Consider the following 18,201-nt stretch of genomic DNA (forward strand, 5'->3'; position numbering starts at 1 on the left):
GCAGCGCTGGGGGGGTCGAGGCTGAGGAATTCCGGAGACAGGGACCTTCTTCTGCATGTGGGAACTTGTCCTGGGGCATGTCCTGTGCTTGACCTTGGGAAAGCTGTTCTCTGCCAAACCACCAGGCCCTGATCCCTGTTCATCGAGTGCCAGCATGGCTTGGCTGGCAGGAGCAGGGCCCCTTCCAGCAGCCCATGATGCCCTCGCTCTGTCCATTGTGACAGGGCCGGGCTCATTCCCTGTGTGCCTGCAGTGGAGCGCATTGGTTTCCCACCAGGCAGGGCAAGAGCATGGCTCAGGGTGCCACAGCTCCAGTGGGTTTGGGACCCACTGCCACCATCCCACAGCGTTAGGTTATGATGGCTGAGTGCTGGGGGTCACTGGAGGGGATTGGTGGTACCTGGGTGAGGCTGTCAGCAAGCACATCCTCATGGGATGAGGCATCCCATGGGGGCTTCTTCGTAGGGATAGCCTCCTCGGCGTGATGGGAGCCAGGCAGCAGTTGGCTGGAGACCTCCCAGGCAGTTGCAGGGATGGGATTGCTGTGCCTTGAACCTCTCAGATGTGGAATTTGTGGGTTGGGCAATTTCTGCTCCTATTAAAAGTAGGAGGGGTGGGCTCAGGAGGGGAGCCCCAGTCCCTTCCGACCCACACTTACTCATGTTTGGTGTTGGAGTGGTTTGAATAGAGAAAGCCTTAGTAAAAGGGGGGGCAAGTAGGCACCAGCCACTCTACTGGCACCCAGCTTCCTCTTGAGAGCTACCCATGTCCCTGAGCCAGTCCTGAGTCTGTTCTCCTGCTTGGCTACCTTTTTTCTGTATGTCCATCCTTCCATCTATCCATCATATTTCCAGTCTGAAAACCCAGACCAGTTCTGCACAATGGTTTTAATGGGGAGAGCATACACAGGTTGTGGACTTCCATCCCCTTGGATGCAGGCTGAGCTGCCAGATGTGCCCCCCGAGGTCTCCCTCTTTCACTCTGGGTGCTGTTCCTCCTTGGGAATGCCAAGCAGAGCACATCCCATCCCTTTCCCGTCTGCGGGGAGCGTGCCAGGGGCCCTTCCCAGCTCCGCCGAGCCCTGGCTAAGCCGAGCTTGCTCAGACGTGCAGAAATTCCTCCCTCCCAACCACGGCTGGATGTGGATTGTGTGATTGCTTGGCGTTGCCTTCCCATGCTGAGCTGCTGCAGTTACCCCTCGGTGCTGGCTTTTCCGTGCCCTCCGTGCAGGGCCAGGTGATGTACAGGGGGGTTCAGCGGGAGGATGGCAAACCCACTCCTGCATTGAGTTGAGGGAAGGGAGGAAAGAAGGTGAGAGAGAGTCAGGGACAGGCTCATGCATTGCGAGTGTCTGAGCACATTTGCCTCTGTGTGTTCCCCAGTCCTGTGGCACTCCCTTGGTTTTCCCCATGTTCCCTTATTCCCTGTTGCGTGGAGAGTGAGATTAAAGCCTGCCAAAATACACAAGCCAAGCCAAAGGCACCCAGAGACTTGTTATGGAGGTGGAGGAGTCATCTTTGGTACTTCATCTTTGATACTGAACCTCTCTAGAGTCTTCAGCCCATGGAGAAGCAGCCTGGGCTGGGAGGAATGGTGCTGTCACTTGCAGGGATGAAGGGAAACCCCTGCCAGGATGATGAGCAAAACCAGTGCTGGGGTGGTTTGGGAGGCTTTTGGCTGGGGTATGGGAGCTGCCACAAATCCAGGGCTGGAGGATGAGAGGATGGAGCCAGAGAGTGGCAAGTGCAGAGCATTCTCCTCCCTTTGTTTTGATTGCTGGTCTATACTTAGCGGCCAGGGTCTCTATAAATAGAGCCCTGCTGCGTGGGAACGCAGTGGAGGGGCAGAGGCTGTGCAGGACGGGTTTGCAGGGATGCAGAGTGCTGTCCCATCCCTCCCTGGACCTCCCACATCCAGCCCTGGATGGATGGATCCAGCCCTGTGGATAGAGCAGCTCAGAGAAGAGGGTTTGGAACTCCAGCCCAGCCTCTTAATGACTTCATGCCCATAGGCTAATCTCTGTGCCTCTGTTTGCTCCTCTTCCACTTCCCTTGGGTTGGGATTTAGACCAGGGTGGCATTTGTGCCCAGCAAGAGCTGCATCCTCCCTGGAGGTGTTCTCCCATCACACCCGGGTGCTCTCACTGGCTGTTTGGGACTGTTTGTTTCTCTTTTCCTTTGTGGATATGTTGGTTGAAAGCAGGGCAAAATTGAGGACAAAATTGAGGCTCACTTGGGAGCATCTCAAGCATTGCTGTTGTGGATAACTGACACTAAAGTTATGGATGTATGTGGATAACTAACACCAAGAAGAGAGCATCTTCTGGATGGGCTTTCCCAGCTCCCTTGCAGAGGGTCAGGAGGAGCATCCTTGTGCGCTATGTGCCCTTATCCCAGCAAACTGGCCTTGCTCCATGTCTGGCACCTTTCAGTGTGGCAGGGAAGTGTGAGGATGGGCTGTGAACCCTGCTTCTACCATACCTCTTATTTGCTGGAGTCAAATGGGTTTCTAAAATGGGGGGGAGGTGGTATTAAGACTTCTGCTTCTGAGAGGATGCTTAAACCAGTAGTCAGCCACCTCCATGCCAGAGTTTGCTTATGCATATGGGGTTGGGTGGTTGTATCCTCTGCAAAGATCCTTGCAGCACCGTAGTCTGCTCTTAATGCAGGAACTCACATAGATTCTAACAGCATTAACTCCACTTAATGGAGTACACATCCCTGCTCCAGCCTGGAATGGCTGGGAGGGAGGTCAGGAGGGAGCTGGAAGCTGATGGAACTGGGGTGGGATGAAGAGCGAGACCAGATGGCATCTGGCAATGGTTAGGGGAGCACCAGGACCCCTGGGCCGGGTGTATAAATAGGAGGAGAGAGGCCAGCTCAGAGCTGGGAGGTCTGGCACTGCACAGGGGGGCTGCAGGGTCACATCTGGAGCCCTGCACAGCCCCAAGCCCTGCTCCTGGCCATGGAAACCTACGGAGTTGATAAATGGGTGAATAGAGACTGGTGTAAAGCATCAGTGGCTGCTCTGGGGGGAAGGATCAGAGGGAGGGCGGGATGTGTGCCCAGTGATGCTGTGATGCATAGATGTGTGTGATTATTGTTTCCTCATTGCCCCCCCCTTTATTTGGCATTTTGAAATGTCACCATCAGCAGAGCTAATTTTCACTGCCATTCCCTCCTTTGTCATCTATGTTGTTTGAAGAAGCCAAGAATCTGTGCATGTGTTTTTCTCCTCCGTTTTAGATCAAAGCCGTTTAACTTCAGTTTTGGCACAGGACGGGAATTCATTGGCAGGGATTAAAAACAAACCTTAAACATCCTGGCCTCTCTGTCCGTCCCTTTTCCACACTTTTTTTGCCATTTAAGTGTTTCCAAGCTCTCCCTGCCCCCTCCTCCGTGGGAGCACCAGGCTTTACAAACCCCGCTCTTCCCTTCGTCCCCAGCATTTTCCCTTCAAGGCCATGATTTTGCCAGTGCCTCTGTTTGCCAGATCTTCAAGACTTTCAGTTTCTGTTTAGCATAAAAAGCTTTTGGCTTGGATCAGAGCATGTTTCCAATTTAGAGCAAGCTGGAACAGAAAGGCTGGGATGGCAGCAGGGACTCCCATCCTGGATTTCTCCAGCGTGTGGATCTGACTTGGTCTTGCAATGGGAAGACTTTGTTCCTGCCTCCTCTGGTGTTCAGTTTGATCTCAATGGAGGGGAGAAAGTCCCAGCGGTTTATGCAGTATTGGGGGAATTGGCTCCATCCAGGATCTCATGGATTCATGGCTGTGGTGTGGATGGGAAGTGGTGTAGGATGTGAGCTGGTTGGGAAGGGAGTGATGGGCAGCAGAGCTGGGGGAATAACTGGCTTGGTGGGGAGTGGGTTTGAAGATGATCCATGGGGAGGTTTCACCTGGGATGTTGCAGTGCATATCCCAGAGGTGATGCAGCAGAAATTAGGGAATGTTGGGAACAATTGGGAAGCAGTGATTCTTTTCTTATCCAGGCGAGCTGGGCAGCAGAGGGACACCTGAAATCAGGGTGCAAGGGAGAAGGTGCATAGCACATCCTTGTGATTGCCCTATAGGAGATGTAGAGACAGCCCAAGTGCTGGTGGTTCCCAACAGAGCTCGGAGATCTCTGATGGATTTGTTGTGCTTGATTCTCAATACTGGTTTTGGGGAAAGGAATTACTGAACCTCCATGAATGATTCCCTGTCCTCTTCTGTTTCACCTCTTTTAGTCCAGTTTAGTGTGGTGCTTGGAGAAGTAAAACTGCTGAGCTGCAATAGCGCAGTTCATGGGGGCTGAGAGAGCAGGGAAGAGGGAAGGGCTCCTCAGGGATGGCTCCAGCACCAGTCCTGGCACTTGGTCCATGGCCAGGACCATCACTGGGGCCCTAAAAGTGCCGGGGTTTGCTGTTTAGGTGGATTAAGCTGGTTCTTTTTGTTTGCATCGTCTTGAGCATGGATGGAGGGCACTGATGTGGATCCAAGCCCTCCCAGAAGGGTGCTTGGTGCCTGCAGGACCCACTCAGGAGGGGCCCCAGTGTGAAGCAGTCTGTGGTGGGAGGTTTGGGAGTTAACAGATGGTGAGAGGATGAAAGCAGAGTTGGGAATGCTCCATAGAGCCAGCGACCTCCTATTGAACAAGCGGCTTTGATGACCTGGCCCAGGTGCTTCCTTCCTGGAAACAACACAGCCCCTATTGTCTTCTGCAGGGCGAGCTGCAAAGCTGGAATTGCTCTTATGTTGAGAACGGGTTCCAGTGGCTCTGTCCTTTCTGCTTTTACCCTAATCCTCCATCTCTTGAGCCCTAGCAAAGATGTTTGTGCAGAAGATGTGTGCAAGGGAAATGAGCTGGGTTTTAAACTGCATTTATCTTGTACATCAGAGGCAGGGGAATAGAGTAACATAGGAGCTTGCAGCAGCTGGAGTTTCTTCTTCATGCCTTGTGGAAAGCTGGGCTCTGTACCCATGGCCTCCAGCCTGGCTGCAGGCTCTTGGTGAAAGAAACCCCATGATCTGCTGTAAAACACTGATGCAGAAATCAAGCCCTCCTCTAACAGTGTTTAGTAGTGAGGATGGCAGAGCTGGGACTGAAATGACACAGCTGATGGCTGAGCACATGAATCCTCTCACACGAGCCCTTCGGGCTCTGTTGGCATTCCCACCCTCCTCCTTGGACCTGCCTTTTCCCTGCATCCCACCACGCTGTAGTGTCTGACAACACACAGCACTCAGTCAGTGGCCCCAAACAACGTGGTGGTGAATTGAGTGACAGGTGGTAAATCTGGTATTTACTGCAGACAGTTGCTCCAGTTGTGTTTCCCTCTTTTTCCTTTCCTGGTGCTGGAACTGGAGGCAGTAGGAGCTCTGCTGTAGTCCCTACAGGCTGCAGCAGTGGGTTCCTGATCCCATCTCCCTGCAAGCCAGGGCAGTGCTGGGCTCCCAAGCATCCCCCCGTACCCATCCACAGACACAACGAACCCACCCAAAGAACCAACAAAACCACAGGGTTTTGCCCCTTTGTTGCTTGCTGCCAGGGAGGGATGTGAAACGAGGTGCCTGTGGTACCTGCCAGCAGCACCACATGGCGATAGGGCTGGGTTTAATTCTTTCCAGCCCTGTTAGGGGCCACCGGCTGAGATCGGTAAGGACCACCAGTGGGTTGGTTTATGCTGGGTGATAGCATCCCTTTTCCCATTGCATTAAGAAATCCTTATAAGTGGCATCCTGGTGGCTGGCACATCCCTGATCTCACTAAAGGTGGCAAGAGGTATCCTGGCCTTGCCTGATGAGACGTGGTGCAGCAGACCCCTCGGTGACAGCTCGGAGAGGAGACCGAAGCCGTGTATGAAACAAGGCACCGAAGCTGCTCCACAAAATCAAAGCTCATTCCCCTTTATTCCCCGGCAGAGATCCCTGTGTTCATTGATTGTTGACATGACATATGTGGCTTGGAGAAAGGCAGCAGTGGCTTCTGGCAGGGGAGGAAGGGGCCAGGGGGGGGCTCTGGAAGCTGAGATGCTGATTACCAGGGGCAGCAAATAGCTTGCAGCTGCCTCTGCTCAACACGCTCTTTGTGGCTCTTTGCAGCCACTCTTTGGATGCAGCTATTTTTAAGCAAAGGGGGTGGGTGATGCCTCCAGCATCCCCCCTTCCTGCTCCCACCCCTTGCCTGGCCAGTGCTTCCCGGCTTCCTCTTGGGAATGGGGGGAGAAAAGCTGCTCACCCCCCCCAGGGTTTATTTTGGGGTCTGCCTTGGGAGCCGGCCTTGGCTTTCCCCCTGCACCAGTGTGTGTGTGCGGGGAGCTGGGAAAAGGCAGGGATAAATAAATAGACAATTAGGCAGACATCCAGCTTATGGAGGGGGTGTGCTGCAGAAAGAGGCTCCGGACGGATTTTGGAATGCCTGAGAAAGCGGCTGGAGCTGTGGGCTTCCCACCATCGCTCTTATCCCGATGGAAAAGGGAAGGCTGCAGCTCCCAAGGAGGAGGGAAAAGGAGGGTGGCAGCTCCCAGCCTTGTTTTCAGGGGGGTTTCATTCCATTAGCATCTCTTAAAGTCCAGGATAAGCCTTGTTTGTGTGATGAGAGCAGGGAGGGGTGTCTCAGCCAGCCCTTGGCATGCTCATTCCGTGCTCCAGAGCAAACTCCACTGGTGTTTTCAGGGCTGGAAGCTGAGGTGTGTGCTCTGTTCAAGCAGCAGCCCGGTTTGGGGTTAATAAATGACTTATTTGCAGGCCTTGTTGCTCTTGTTAGGGTAAGCATTAGTGAATATTATATTCCTGCTTTATCCCGGCCATGCATTATTCATCAGGTTTGGAGGCTGTAAAAGGGACATTGTCAGCTTAAAACTTGCGTGGAGGCAAGCCGAGGGCTTCAGGGAGGTTTTGGGAACGGCTTTTCTCGGCGCTGCTGAATGCAGGGGGTTCACTGGAGTCTTCCCCTTTTTGTCTGGGGTGGTTTTGAGGCATTTCGGGTGGGGGAAAAAAAGGAGAATTCCCAGGCAGGTTTTGTTGTCATGGGTTCCAAGATATAGAAGGTAGGGGGAAAATGGCAGCAAAACACTTCTTGACCAGGTAATGAATGTGCTTTTGGTAATCCCTGTTTACTAAGACCTCTTTATTTCACTTTGTCCCTTCAGAGCTGCAGCAGGGACTTCGCTGCAGTCACTGAAGTCAGATTCTAAGTAGGCAACCAGATAAAACAGCCAGTCTCGCTGCAGAGACCATAGGTGCATCGCGTGCGTAGCAGCTCCACGTTACCCTTCACCTCCTTCCCGTTGGATCCAGGAGTGGATTTGTCTGTATATTAACACGGCTTCTCTGCGACCCCTTCTGCAGGGAGAGCAGGGGCAGAGGTGCTGCTCCCGGAGCCATGGGAGAGCTTGGGAAGGTTCCCACCTTCCAGGGAGGGTTTTTTCCTGACGTTTTCCTGGCACACACTCCAGGGCCATGCCCTGTTGGTTCCATGCCATGGAGCTGCAGGGATGTGGATGTGGGTTCTTGCTCTTGCACATCCCGTATGTTGTAGCTAGAGATTCCATAGCTGTGGCTCTCCATGATTTTATGGCTTGGGCATCTGCAAGTGAGGTCGTGGGATGCTCTCCCAGTGTGGTCCATGGTGCTCACCACTCCCATTCCCTCTGCAGTGGCACTTGCAGTGTTCCCTTTGCTGGGGGATCCCTGTGGAGGAGATGGGTGCACAGGTTGGTTTTAGATGTGTCCCAGCAGCACCTTGAGCTTACAAAGGGGTTCCTACTGGTTGTGATGCTGTGGCTGGGGAGAAAGGGTGGGTTTTTGGAGCACACCCATCCTCATCCCTTTCCTCCTTGTTCCACCAGTAACTGCATCAGTAAAGTCACAGCAGATCACCGGGGCACTGGGGAGCTACTGGGATATAATTAGGGCTTTGGTTCACTTTTCTGGCTGCTTTCCCATTAGGGGAGGGACAGTGGGGATTATGGACGGAGCAGATGTGTAGAGGAAGGGGACGTTTGGCTTGCACGAGTGGTTAATGCCGTGTCGGCTGATGCTGTGCTCTCTGTAGTCCCAGGCATGGGGGATGGAGAAACCTCTTGGGGCTCATCCCCCTCGGGGGCACTGGACCCACAGTTCTCCTCTCTGCTGGGGCCAAATGAGGGGCTGTGGGGAGCTCATGGTTGTGAATCTGCTCTTTTTCCTGTGCAAGTGCAGGAGCCTGATGTGAGCAGCTGGTTTAGGGAGAAAACTGTCTTCATCAGTGCCTCCATTGCACCATGCAAAGCCCAGCTTGGGTTGCTGGCTGGGCATTCTCCTTGCCCTATAACAGCCATGTGTGCCTGTTTGGAAACATTTCTGCTTGGAACTGCCTTTCCTGGCCAAAAAGCTTCCCGTTTTATGCCGTTTGGGGGAATGGCCGGCAGTCAAAGGTTGGAAAACACTTCCCAGCCACTGCCTCGGCTTCTGGGAAGGTTTGGAAAGTCCAGGCTTGTCTGGAAGCTGCTGGGAGCAACAGAGAGCAGAGCAGATAGGGGGTTTTATATAGGGTTGAGGTGCAGGATGTGGCTGCTGCTTGGTTGGCCAACCCAACCCAACCTCTTGTACTTGGGTTGGCCTCTAGCTGCAGCCCCCCAAGGACCCTGGGAGCCCGGGTCCGTGGTATTCCCAGCCCAGCAGGAAGCTCTGCAAAGCTCATAAGAGCAGTGCTGGGGAGTAATGAGATTCCCAGACTCATTCAGCTGCAGTCAAGAGCTTCCACTGAAGCATCTGCACTCGTGGGAGTTGCCCGAGCTTCCTGCGGATCTGATGCTGCCCTTCCCTAGGGTTTTCCTCACCTCCTTATCATTGAGTGCTGGTGCAAGGGACTGCGTTGGTCATCCTTAGGGGTGAAAGGGGGGGAGCTTGGGGAAACCCCACCACATGGGGGGCAGTGCATGGCTCCAGCAGGAGATGTGCAGTGTGGGATGTAACTAGTGTTGCTTTGCTGCATCCAGCCCAGAGCCTGCTGCTTCCCCGCAGAAGGATGCTGCGTGACCTGTGGTCTGTGTGATGGGGTGGGAAGAGCATTGACCACCCATAAATTGCCTTTACCCGCTGTAAAGCAAAATCTGCTGGGCCCAAAAGAAGCCAAACTGGGGAGAAACCACAGCTATAGCCCTGCAGTGCAGCATTGGGTCAGCATAGAGTTGGCTTGAGTGGGTCTAACCCTGTGTCTTGTGAGGGTGCAGCTGAGAGGTGTCTGCTGACTTTATCCGTCATGAGGTGGTGCTTTGCTTTTAGTTTTGTGTTTTAGTGGAAAAGAAGAAGGAAAATGTCTGGTTCCTATGGAATGGGAAGTTGTTTCTTCTACTGAGACACCAGGAAATGTGTTGCCATTTTATGTGCTCTTTTATTGTGGGAAGCACTTGGTGTTTTTCTCTTTCCTCTCTGTTTAGTTCACTGCTTCCTTGAGCTGGTGTAATGCAGGGCCTTAAATCATCCAGAGCTACAAGATGATGGCTGTCAGAGGTGGCTTTGCAGGGCTGTGGTGATGCTGATGGTGTGTGTCTGCTCTGATTCCTCTGCTCTGGTTTGCTTGCAGGAGGTTGTGGGATGGCTGGAGACCAGGAGACCTGTCCCTCCTTCCCCTCTGGGCGGGAGGGGAGATAGAGTCACTTAGGGAGGTACAGGGCTTTGGTTGATTTAATTTGCTGCTTTCCTTTGATGGCTTTTACCTTGGCCATGCCCATCCTTGCTGGTTCAGAGGAGACAGAAGCAGCAGCTCATTCGCAGCCCCTTCTCTGATTTCTAGTCTGCATCTTCCCAAGTCTCCAAACAGTCTGTTTTGATGCCCCATCCTTGGAAGTGTTCAAGGCCAGGTTGGATGGGGCTTGGAGCAACCTGGTCTAGTGTAAGGCATCCCTGTGTATGGAGAGGGGGTTGGACCTGAGTGAGCTTTAAGCAGCCTCAGCACAGGTGTGACTGGTTTGCAGAGCCAGCCTGGGCAGGTTGGGCAGAGCCTGCCCCAATTTGGCCTCTGCTCTTCAGCACAGCCAGTGCCCAGGTAGATGCTCAGTCCAAGTGTAGGTGCGGTTGGACAGGGCTTGGATGACTGGCCAGCATGGGTGGAGATCATCCAGCCTCGATCCAAGCTTCCCACCTCCTGAGCTGTCTCCAAAGCTGGCGTCACCGTGTCTGTGACCATCTGTGTGTGCGGGTGACCTGACGAGCCCTGCAATGGGGATGTGGTGTCTGATGTTGTTTTGGTGGAGCCTCTTTGCTGCTGGGGAGGGACGTGCGTGCATGGAGGTGATGCTGCCTGCATGGAGGTGATGCTGCCTGCATGGAGGTGATGCTGTGTACCTGGCAGCACGAGGTGCAGGGGACCACTTGGGACTTGTCTCCTACACCGAGGGGGTGGAGAACAAAGCCGACAGGGCCAATTTGGAACAGTGCAATTTAAAACTCAACTATCAAGATGCAAGTGATTCCCTCCTTTCCTTCCCACCCCCAAACGACTGCGTTTCCCTCTCCAGGCAATTCAACCCTGCACCAAGCTCTGGTCCATCACCGCCTGTACAGTCCCAAGGCCCATGGTCTCACCATGCTTTTGCCATCAGGCAGATTACCATGACAACTCATTGGAATGCTGCTTATTTGCTTCCCCTTTGGCTGGGTAATCATTGTAGCTGTTGTGCCTGCGTGTTGGGAAGCGGGGAAGATGCCACGCTGGCAGCTGCGAGCAGATGGGGTCAGATCCGTTATCATCTATTCCTCCCACCCCATTCTAGGAGGGGAGGAGGACATTTTGCATTTGAAACGCATTTAAATCCCAGTGAGCAAGAGGGAAGAATAAGCCCTTGGGTTTGTAGGGCTGCGAGATGGTGCTTTCAGCGTGGCAGGGCTGGCAAGTGCCTGTGCGCTCCATTTGGTCCCCAAAGAACCAGGATATAGGTTCAGCAGCTGCTTCAAGCTCTTTGTGCAATGCTGGGCTTTGATTTGGTCCCCAAATTGCTGCTCCAAGCTCTTTGTGTGATGCTGGGCTTTTCTTTGGTCCCCAAAGAGCTGGGAGCAGCCCCTTGGCTTGATCCCAGTGGGACCTGGCCCTTGTTCCCATCACAGTGCTGATGTTCTCTGCATCTTCTGTCCTTCTTCCCCTCCAGCTGGACATGGGAGTGTGCATGTGCATGGATGCAAGTTTCCCTGAAGGGCTCCCTGGCTTTGGGGATGCTGCAGAGGACCCAGAGGGTCGGACCTCAGCACTGAGGGATGTTGCCAGCCACTTGATCACCCTCCCTCCCTGGCACGGGTGATTGTCAGGACAGGATCTGGTTGTTCCCATCACACAGGGACCCCTCGGATGCCGTTCAGCAGGAAAGAGGTTAACAGGAAGGAGGCAGGCTAAGCGCTGGCTGCCAGCTCCCGACCCCACTTTGGGCTGGGAGCAGCTGGGAGCTGCAACACTGGTGCGAAAATCCCCATATAAGGCCAAGAGGAGCTGGCTCCAGCCCCTCCAGCACAGCTCCGGCCGGGATCACACCACTCCAGCGCCGGCTCCCCGGATGGGCGCCCATGGGTATGGGTGCGGATGGGATACATGGATCCAGACTTGCTGCCTGGGCACCCCCAGGGTGGGTGCTGCTTATGCTTCATTGAGGTGGCCCTGGGTGGGAGAGGAGCTCCAGGGTGCCTGTGGCCAGCCCATGGCCTCACTCAGTGTTTAGACTCGCTGTCTGTGGACATAAACACCAACTCCGCTTAAAAGCGGCCCCTGGCTGAACTCTCCTGCCCAGCCCCTGCACTTCACCCCCTCCCCAAACTGCTCCCTAAGAGAAAATTCCTTCCCCATGGTGAAAGTGGAGCTGATGTTGTTTTAGCTCCTGGTAGAGGCTCGGGAAGGCTCTACAGGGCTTGGCATGCAGGGACAGGCAGGTATGGGGCTAACGCATCCTCCAAGTCTACCTCCCGAGCTGGTTCCTTGGGGTACCTCAGTTCCCTTTCCCATGGTAGAAACCTGGTTTTTTATTGCCTGCTGTGTGATGTCTGGAAATGAGGGACTCTCACAGATTAAACCCTTTTGACTTGCAGCATCAGCCTCTTTGCCCAGGACCTCATTGCCCGCAGAGCATCCAGTGCTGTGCATCCTCTTGCCGGAGCATCTGGGTCTCCCCAGTAATGTCCTGCTTGGGGTTTCTTCCTTTGGGCTTATGAAAGGTCCCCATTCTTTCTTTCCTTCCTTTCCACTGTATAAGGGGGGGCTGCTGCAGTTGCTGGGCTCTGCATCCTAAGAGCATCGTGTCTGGAGGCTGCTGTGGAGAGCATAACATGGCCCAAGCAAGCCAGAGGTTTCTCAGTGGCTTCACTGAGCAGTAGCCATCGATAGAAGAAGGCTGTGGATGGGAAGCGTGTGCTCAGGTGGCCAAGAAAGGCTGCCTGCCTCCTGCTTGGGTGGCACAAGGAGAGCAGAGAGCTGTGTGGGGATAGAGAAGCACAACCTTCTGCTCCCCTTCGATGGGTGGCTGCTCCAGTCCATCCTTTTGCAGAGCTCGTTTTCAAGAGCCTTTGTCTGATCTAATAAACCCAGGATGCTGAGCCTGTCAGATGATCTATAAGTGTAATAAAATCTGCCCGCCGCAGAGCTCCGCTGGCGTTGTGGCCGTATCAATAACCTCATTCCTGGTGGCAGGAAGCCTGAAAGGCTCACTAGAGCACTGCTCCTGTGCCAGCCTGGCGCCTGGGAAGCGCTGGGCACACCATGGCTACTGCATCAGCGCAGGCAGGCTTAGCACCCCAGCAGCAAGATGAGGTATCCCTGGTGCTGGTGCATCCCTATCTGGGACTTAGGGATGCCGTACATAGCTGATAAGGGAGCTGTCTGTGACTTTAAAGGAGTTGGTGCTTTCTTGCTGGTGGGAATGGTGGATGTGGCTCTGGTGTGGTTTCCCTGTGCTGGGAGCAGCCTGTCCAAGCTGCGTTGCTACCCTTGCCCAAGGCATGGTTGTCTCCTCATTGCTCTGATGCGACGGGGCAGTGTTTTGCTCCCTTTCACACCACAGCAACGCTCCTGCTTGCATCCCACCTCCAACACCACAGTCGGTGACGCTGGGGATGGATGAAGCTTTTAGCATCCAACCCTGACTGTTCTGTGGCCCTGTGTTCAGCAGCTGCCTTTGCAGAGCACCGAGGAGCGCCGCGAATGAGCAACGCGCTCTCGGCAGCCACCTTCATGAATATTTTAGCTCAGAGAATTAACATTTGTCAAGAAGCATTTATGGAGGCAGCGTGGATGTGTCTCCCCCAAGCAGTGCTGGGAGCCAGGGCAGAGCCAGTCCAAGCCCTTCCCATGCAGCATCGCAGTGGAACGGGACGGCAGAGCCATGATCCCCCGCCGGGACAGCCCCCGGTGCCAAGGCAACCATCCCGCCATGCGAGGTAGACAAATGGTGATGGGGTTTTTCTTTCCCTTCCCCTCCTGGTTCTTGGCAGGAAGTAAAATGTGCCTTTTGTTTGGTTGCCTCCTCCCCCTGCCCCGTCGCCTTTCTTTAAGGGTTGTGTTCCAGATTTCATCAACCCACGTTGTGTAAGAGCCCTGGAGAGCGGCGTGGGCATTGGCCCTGTCCCACCAAGGCTATGGCAGGAGCTTGACCCTGGGGTTACCTGCTCAGAAAACATCTTGTGTGCAGTTGGCTGAGCAAAGCTCTCTTGTGGTTTTGGATCGAGCTCCTGCAATGTGTTAGAAACGATGGGGAAGGTGCTTGGGGAAAATCTGGACATTTCTGGACCTAAATAATGCTCTATTTCTACCTCAGCCCTTCAAAACTGTGTGGAAATGAGGGACTTTTGCAGATAAACCCTGTTGAATTACAGGATGCCTGTGTGTTCATCACCCACAGAGCATCCAGCACTGTGCATCCTCCTGCCACAGCATTTGCGTCTCCCCCGTTAATGTCCTGCTTGGAATGTCTTCCTTTGGGCTTATAATAGGTCCTCTCCGCTGTATAAAGTGGGGGCTGCTGCAGTTTCTGGGCTCTGCATCCCAAGAGCATCTTGTCTGGAGGCTGCTGGGGTTGTGGATGGGGAGAGCATGGCGTGACTCCCTTCCTGGGTGCCTGGTGACGGGAGGGGAGGAGGAGGAGGAGGGCATACTATAGGCTTTGTGTAACACAGAGAAGGAGACCGCGAGCACGTGTGTGTGTAAATATGGATCTGTCATACCAGCGGGAAACAACAACCCAATTGTTTCTTGGCTCTGGTTCCTGTGCTGATACTGGCAGCGTGGAGAGCTGTAGCTGCTCAGATGGTGCAAGTGCTGCCTTCCCCGTGCCTGCATGTGGCAGGGGCTGGGCTGGGCTGCAGGCATCAAGGAGAGAGATGCTGCTTGTGATGGTGCCCGCAATGGTGTCCTGTTCTGGTGCAGTCTGCTGGGTTTCCAGGCACCAGATCCCGTTGTGGGGCAGCTGTGTGCTCCGTCCCATTGACTGCGGCAATGGGAGTAGCAGAGGAAGGGTCAGTGCCTGGGGACGGGGCTGTCCCCAAGGTGGGGAGCAGCAGAAGCCGGAGCTGAGCCTGAGCATCTGCTCCTGCCTCACCCTGACACGAAGCCTCCCCATGGCCCTGGGGGCTGAGGCTGGGTTCAAGTTTGTATCAAAGCATCTGCTCTTCAAAAGGCTGCTTCAGGTCCCAGTCCTGTTGTTGTTTTGGTGTCTCTGCTGTATAAAATCTCCCTGCTTTTGCATTTATTTATCCCCTTCCGATTGCTGGGGCTGCGCAGTCCTCACCTGAACTGGGACCTGCCTGGGGACCAGCTCTGCTCATCCTTCCCTGAGCATCCCCAGCCCTGAGAAACCCCACAGCACAGAAATGGGTGTTCATAGGTGGGAGTCTGTATGTCTTTGTCCCATGCTTCAGAGCCTCTCCCATCTCGCCTGTGCTCACACCACTACCACAGCTTCAGCATGGGAGGGCTGTCCCTGTTCTCTGGGTCCCTCAGGGAGAGCAGCCGTGTGCCATGACCAGCTCCTCCATTGGGATCCTGGGTGATTTCAGGATGCTCCCGGAGATCAGTGCTGCCCCAGCTCCATCCTTTTCTTCGGTGGAGCTTGTGTGTGCCTGCACATTTCCACCTGATGCCATTTGCATTTCTCGTTGCTTCAGAGTGCCTGCGCTGCCTCCAAGGAAGGAAGAGAATGGTGTAAAGGGATTTATATCCCAAGCGAGCCAGGCTGCTGGTCTGTCACGATTCATCTGCTCCTGAGAGCTGTGGGATGCTGTGGGGTGGTGGGTTCATCCCTGGTGCTGTCCCTGGCCACAGGCACAAGGGGGTTAGAACCAGCTTTGCCCGCAGCCCCTTGGAGGTGCAGCAGTGGATGGGGATGGGTTGGGCTGTGCATGATGCCAGCCTTCACCCTCACAAGGAGAGGCGTGTGGCAAAACCACTTCATGGGCTGGTCCGGTGGTGATGGGGCCCCAAACCGGCTCCTCCACTCCAGGCGCGCTTGGGTTAGGTGTGAGCTCCAGGGAAGCCACCCTGAACACTGCCATGGGGTTAAAGAGGGAGGAGAGCAGGGAGGCTTCTCCTCCTTCCCTGTACCAGCTCCCTGCAGGGCCTGCCTGGGAGTTGAGTGGTGAAAGAGGGACCAAGTGGAGAGATCCCCTTTTTCTCCTCTCCTGGTTGCATTCCCCGGTGCTCTGCTTCCCTTACAGTCCTGGAGGCCTTGGCTCTGCTGAGTGAGACAAAAAGGTTTCTAAGGCTCCGCTTGGAGCAGAAGAAAGTTTTTCCATTGGGTTTTTATAGCTTCCAGTTTTATTTTTGTTGTCTTAAGACAAAAAATCTTCTTAGGAGGCGACTCCCCGCGGCGGTGCCTGCGCCGTGCCAGGGCCTGGGCTTGGCTTGGCTCTCCTTCCTTTTCCTTCCATCCCCTGGGGTCTGTGGATGCTGATTTCCATGAAGGAAAAGAGGAGGTTTTGATGTCACTGATGTACAACTGGTCCTGTTCTTTCTCTGTACTGGGCATTGATGCTGCAGCACCCATGATAACTCCATGGACACCCTGGGCTGTCATAGGATGCTCCTGGGGCAGGAAAAGCCCTTTTCCTGGGGAATGGGGCTATTTCCCACAGCCTGCAGATGGGTAAACCAGGGCCTTAGGGGGCTGATCTGAATTTCATGGGGTCATAGGCTGGGGTCTTCACATTCTCCCCATTCACCCCTTCTTTGCTGCTTTTGGAAGGGGTTTTTTTTTTGGCAGGGGAGCCATGGTTTCCGTGGTAGAAACCTTAACAGCATCTTTAAATCCATCTCTACCTTGGCCTGGCTATCTGGAGGGCACAAGGAGTCTTTGGTGGGGTAAGGAGATGGCCATGAGCTGATTTGAATGCTCCTTTGGTGCTGTTGGCCACTCAGAGGGGTCCCTCTGCCTGGTCATTTATGCCCCAGGTGCAGGTTCACACCAGGATGCAGTGGGGAGCTCAGTGTCACTGAGCCTGGTGACACAGAGCACTGTGCACCCGGAGCAGGTTCCACGCTGTAATCGGATGAGCCAGCACCACTCCAGATGGCCCTGTCACCTCTTGTCAGTGCTGACGCCTCTCTGGGCCCCTTCACATCCCAGGGGGCCCACAGCCAGTCCCACTGTGCTGTGTCTGCTTGGAGCAAGTGGGCTGGGAGGTGACAGTGTGTTATAAAGCCCATCAGGCAAACTAGATCCCATGCTGTGGTCCCTCCCTGTTTTTAATGGGGAAAAACCTGGCATGTGTGTCTGTCTATAGTGCTGCCCTGCACTGAGGGCAGGGGAGCACTGCTGCTTTGCCACCCCTTGTCCCCAGCTGCTACCCCACCACCCCATATGGTTCGTAGCTGCAAACTCAAAGCCTACCCACTTGGTGCTTTGTCTTGCATCTTGCTGGTAGCAGTGGACTGGACTGGCAGGGGTTGTGCCTGCTGGTCTGTGTGCCAGCAGTGCACATGATTGGGTTTGGATACTGCTGGGCAGAGCATCTTGGTGTGTAGGTTCCTGGTGTCCACAAGCAGAGGTTTTAGGGCTCAACTCTGCACTCCTCTGCTCTTCCCTCCTTAACCATTGCTCCTTTCTCCTTCCCCTCGCAGCCAACAACCCTCCCGCAGGGCACCATCAACATGAACCAGTGCACAGATGTGGTGGACGGGGAGAGCCGGACAGGGCAGAAGTTCTCCTTGTGCATCCTGACGCCGGAGAAGGAGCACTTCATCCGGGCTGAGAACAAGGAGATCATCAGTGGGTGAGTGCTGGGCCAAGTTACCACAGGGCTCTTCCCTTAGCCAGGAGGAAGAGGAGGGTGGGTAGGAGCTTGCTCCAGACTAGGTTCTGTGGCAGTGCCTACACAGTAAGTCCTTCCTCCGTACCTAGTGCATGCGCTCGGCCATGCTGTGCTGGAGCCTGAGGCTTCCCATCATGCTGGACACCTTTCAGAGCCAGTGCTTAAGGAAGCTCAGCCTCTGCTGGGAGCCTTGGCCAGGCCCCAGATCTAAGATGCTCCTGAGTCACTCATTACTTATGAAGGCCACTGTTTCCAGGTCACTTTGGTTGTCTGCCATTGGGCAATATCCTGCTTCGTGCTGCAGAACAACATTCCTGGGGGCATTTACCCCTGGGAGCAAGCTGAGATACACTGGAGTATCTGTGGGATGCTCGGAGGGTGCATCTGATACCAAGGTGCTCCTGGGCTGGCCATGGCAGCTTGAGCCTCAACAGAAAGCAGCTGTTTGCTGGCCAGGGGAAGAAGCTTGGCTGCAGGGGAACACCAGAATGGGGTTGGAGCCTGTGGGGATGGATGCAGCCCATTCCCCTGGTCCCAGTGGAGCATCTGACCTCTGAGGGTGATTAAAATATCATTGCTCATAGGAGCGCCTGCCGCTGGGATGCGGTTGCACAGCAACGCTGCTGATTAGGCCACTAAAATGAGCAGGTTGTGGTAGGTTTCCCCACTCCAGGTGTTGGATGGTGACCTAGAAACATCCTTATCCATCACTCATATGCTGGGTTGAAGGGTGCTGAGCTGTGGGAGAGTTGAGCTGCAAGCACACAGTGATGGGACTGCGAGGGTGCTGCTGCTCTTCTGTGAGCATTTCCTATGTGGAATGCCTGGAGCTCAGTGCTCACTCCCAGAATTTGTTGACATTTGAAACCGAAGCAGAAGGTTGAAGGGATGAAGTGCACGCTTTTTCTCACTCTTAGAATCATGGAATGGTTTGGGTTGGAATGGACCTTAAAGCTC

General features: G+C 54.5%; 1 protein-coding gene across 7 annotated transcripts in view; it reads left to right on the forward strand.

Annotated features, from left to right (window-relative positions):
- Positions 1–18,201, forward strand: part of MPRIP (myosin phosphatase Rho interacting protein) — a 72,544-nt gene that overhangs the window by 13,567 nt on the left and 40,776 nt on the right. For all 7 annotated transcript variants that reach the window (XM_061473573.1, XM_061473574.1, XM_061473578.1 and 4 more), the window contains exon 4: positions 17,054–17,205. In XM_061473573.1, coding sequence (XP_061329557.1) covers positions 17,054–17,205 — 152 coding nt within the window. The remainder of the gene's footprint in view (positions 1–17,053; positions 17,206–18,201) is intronic.

The sequence above is a fragment of the Pezoporus flaviventris genome, unplaced genomic scaffold (genome assembly GCF_033815535.1).
Source record: "Pezoporus flaviventris isolate CSIRO_AGI_PZ_B2104156 unplaced genomic scaffold, CSIRO_AGI_Pfla_v1 ptg000078l, whole genome shotgun sequence".
Classification (NCBI taxonomy): Eukaryota; Metazoa; Chordata; class Aves; order Psittaciformes; family Psittacidae; genus Pezoporus; species Pezoporus flaviventris.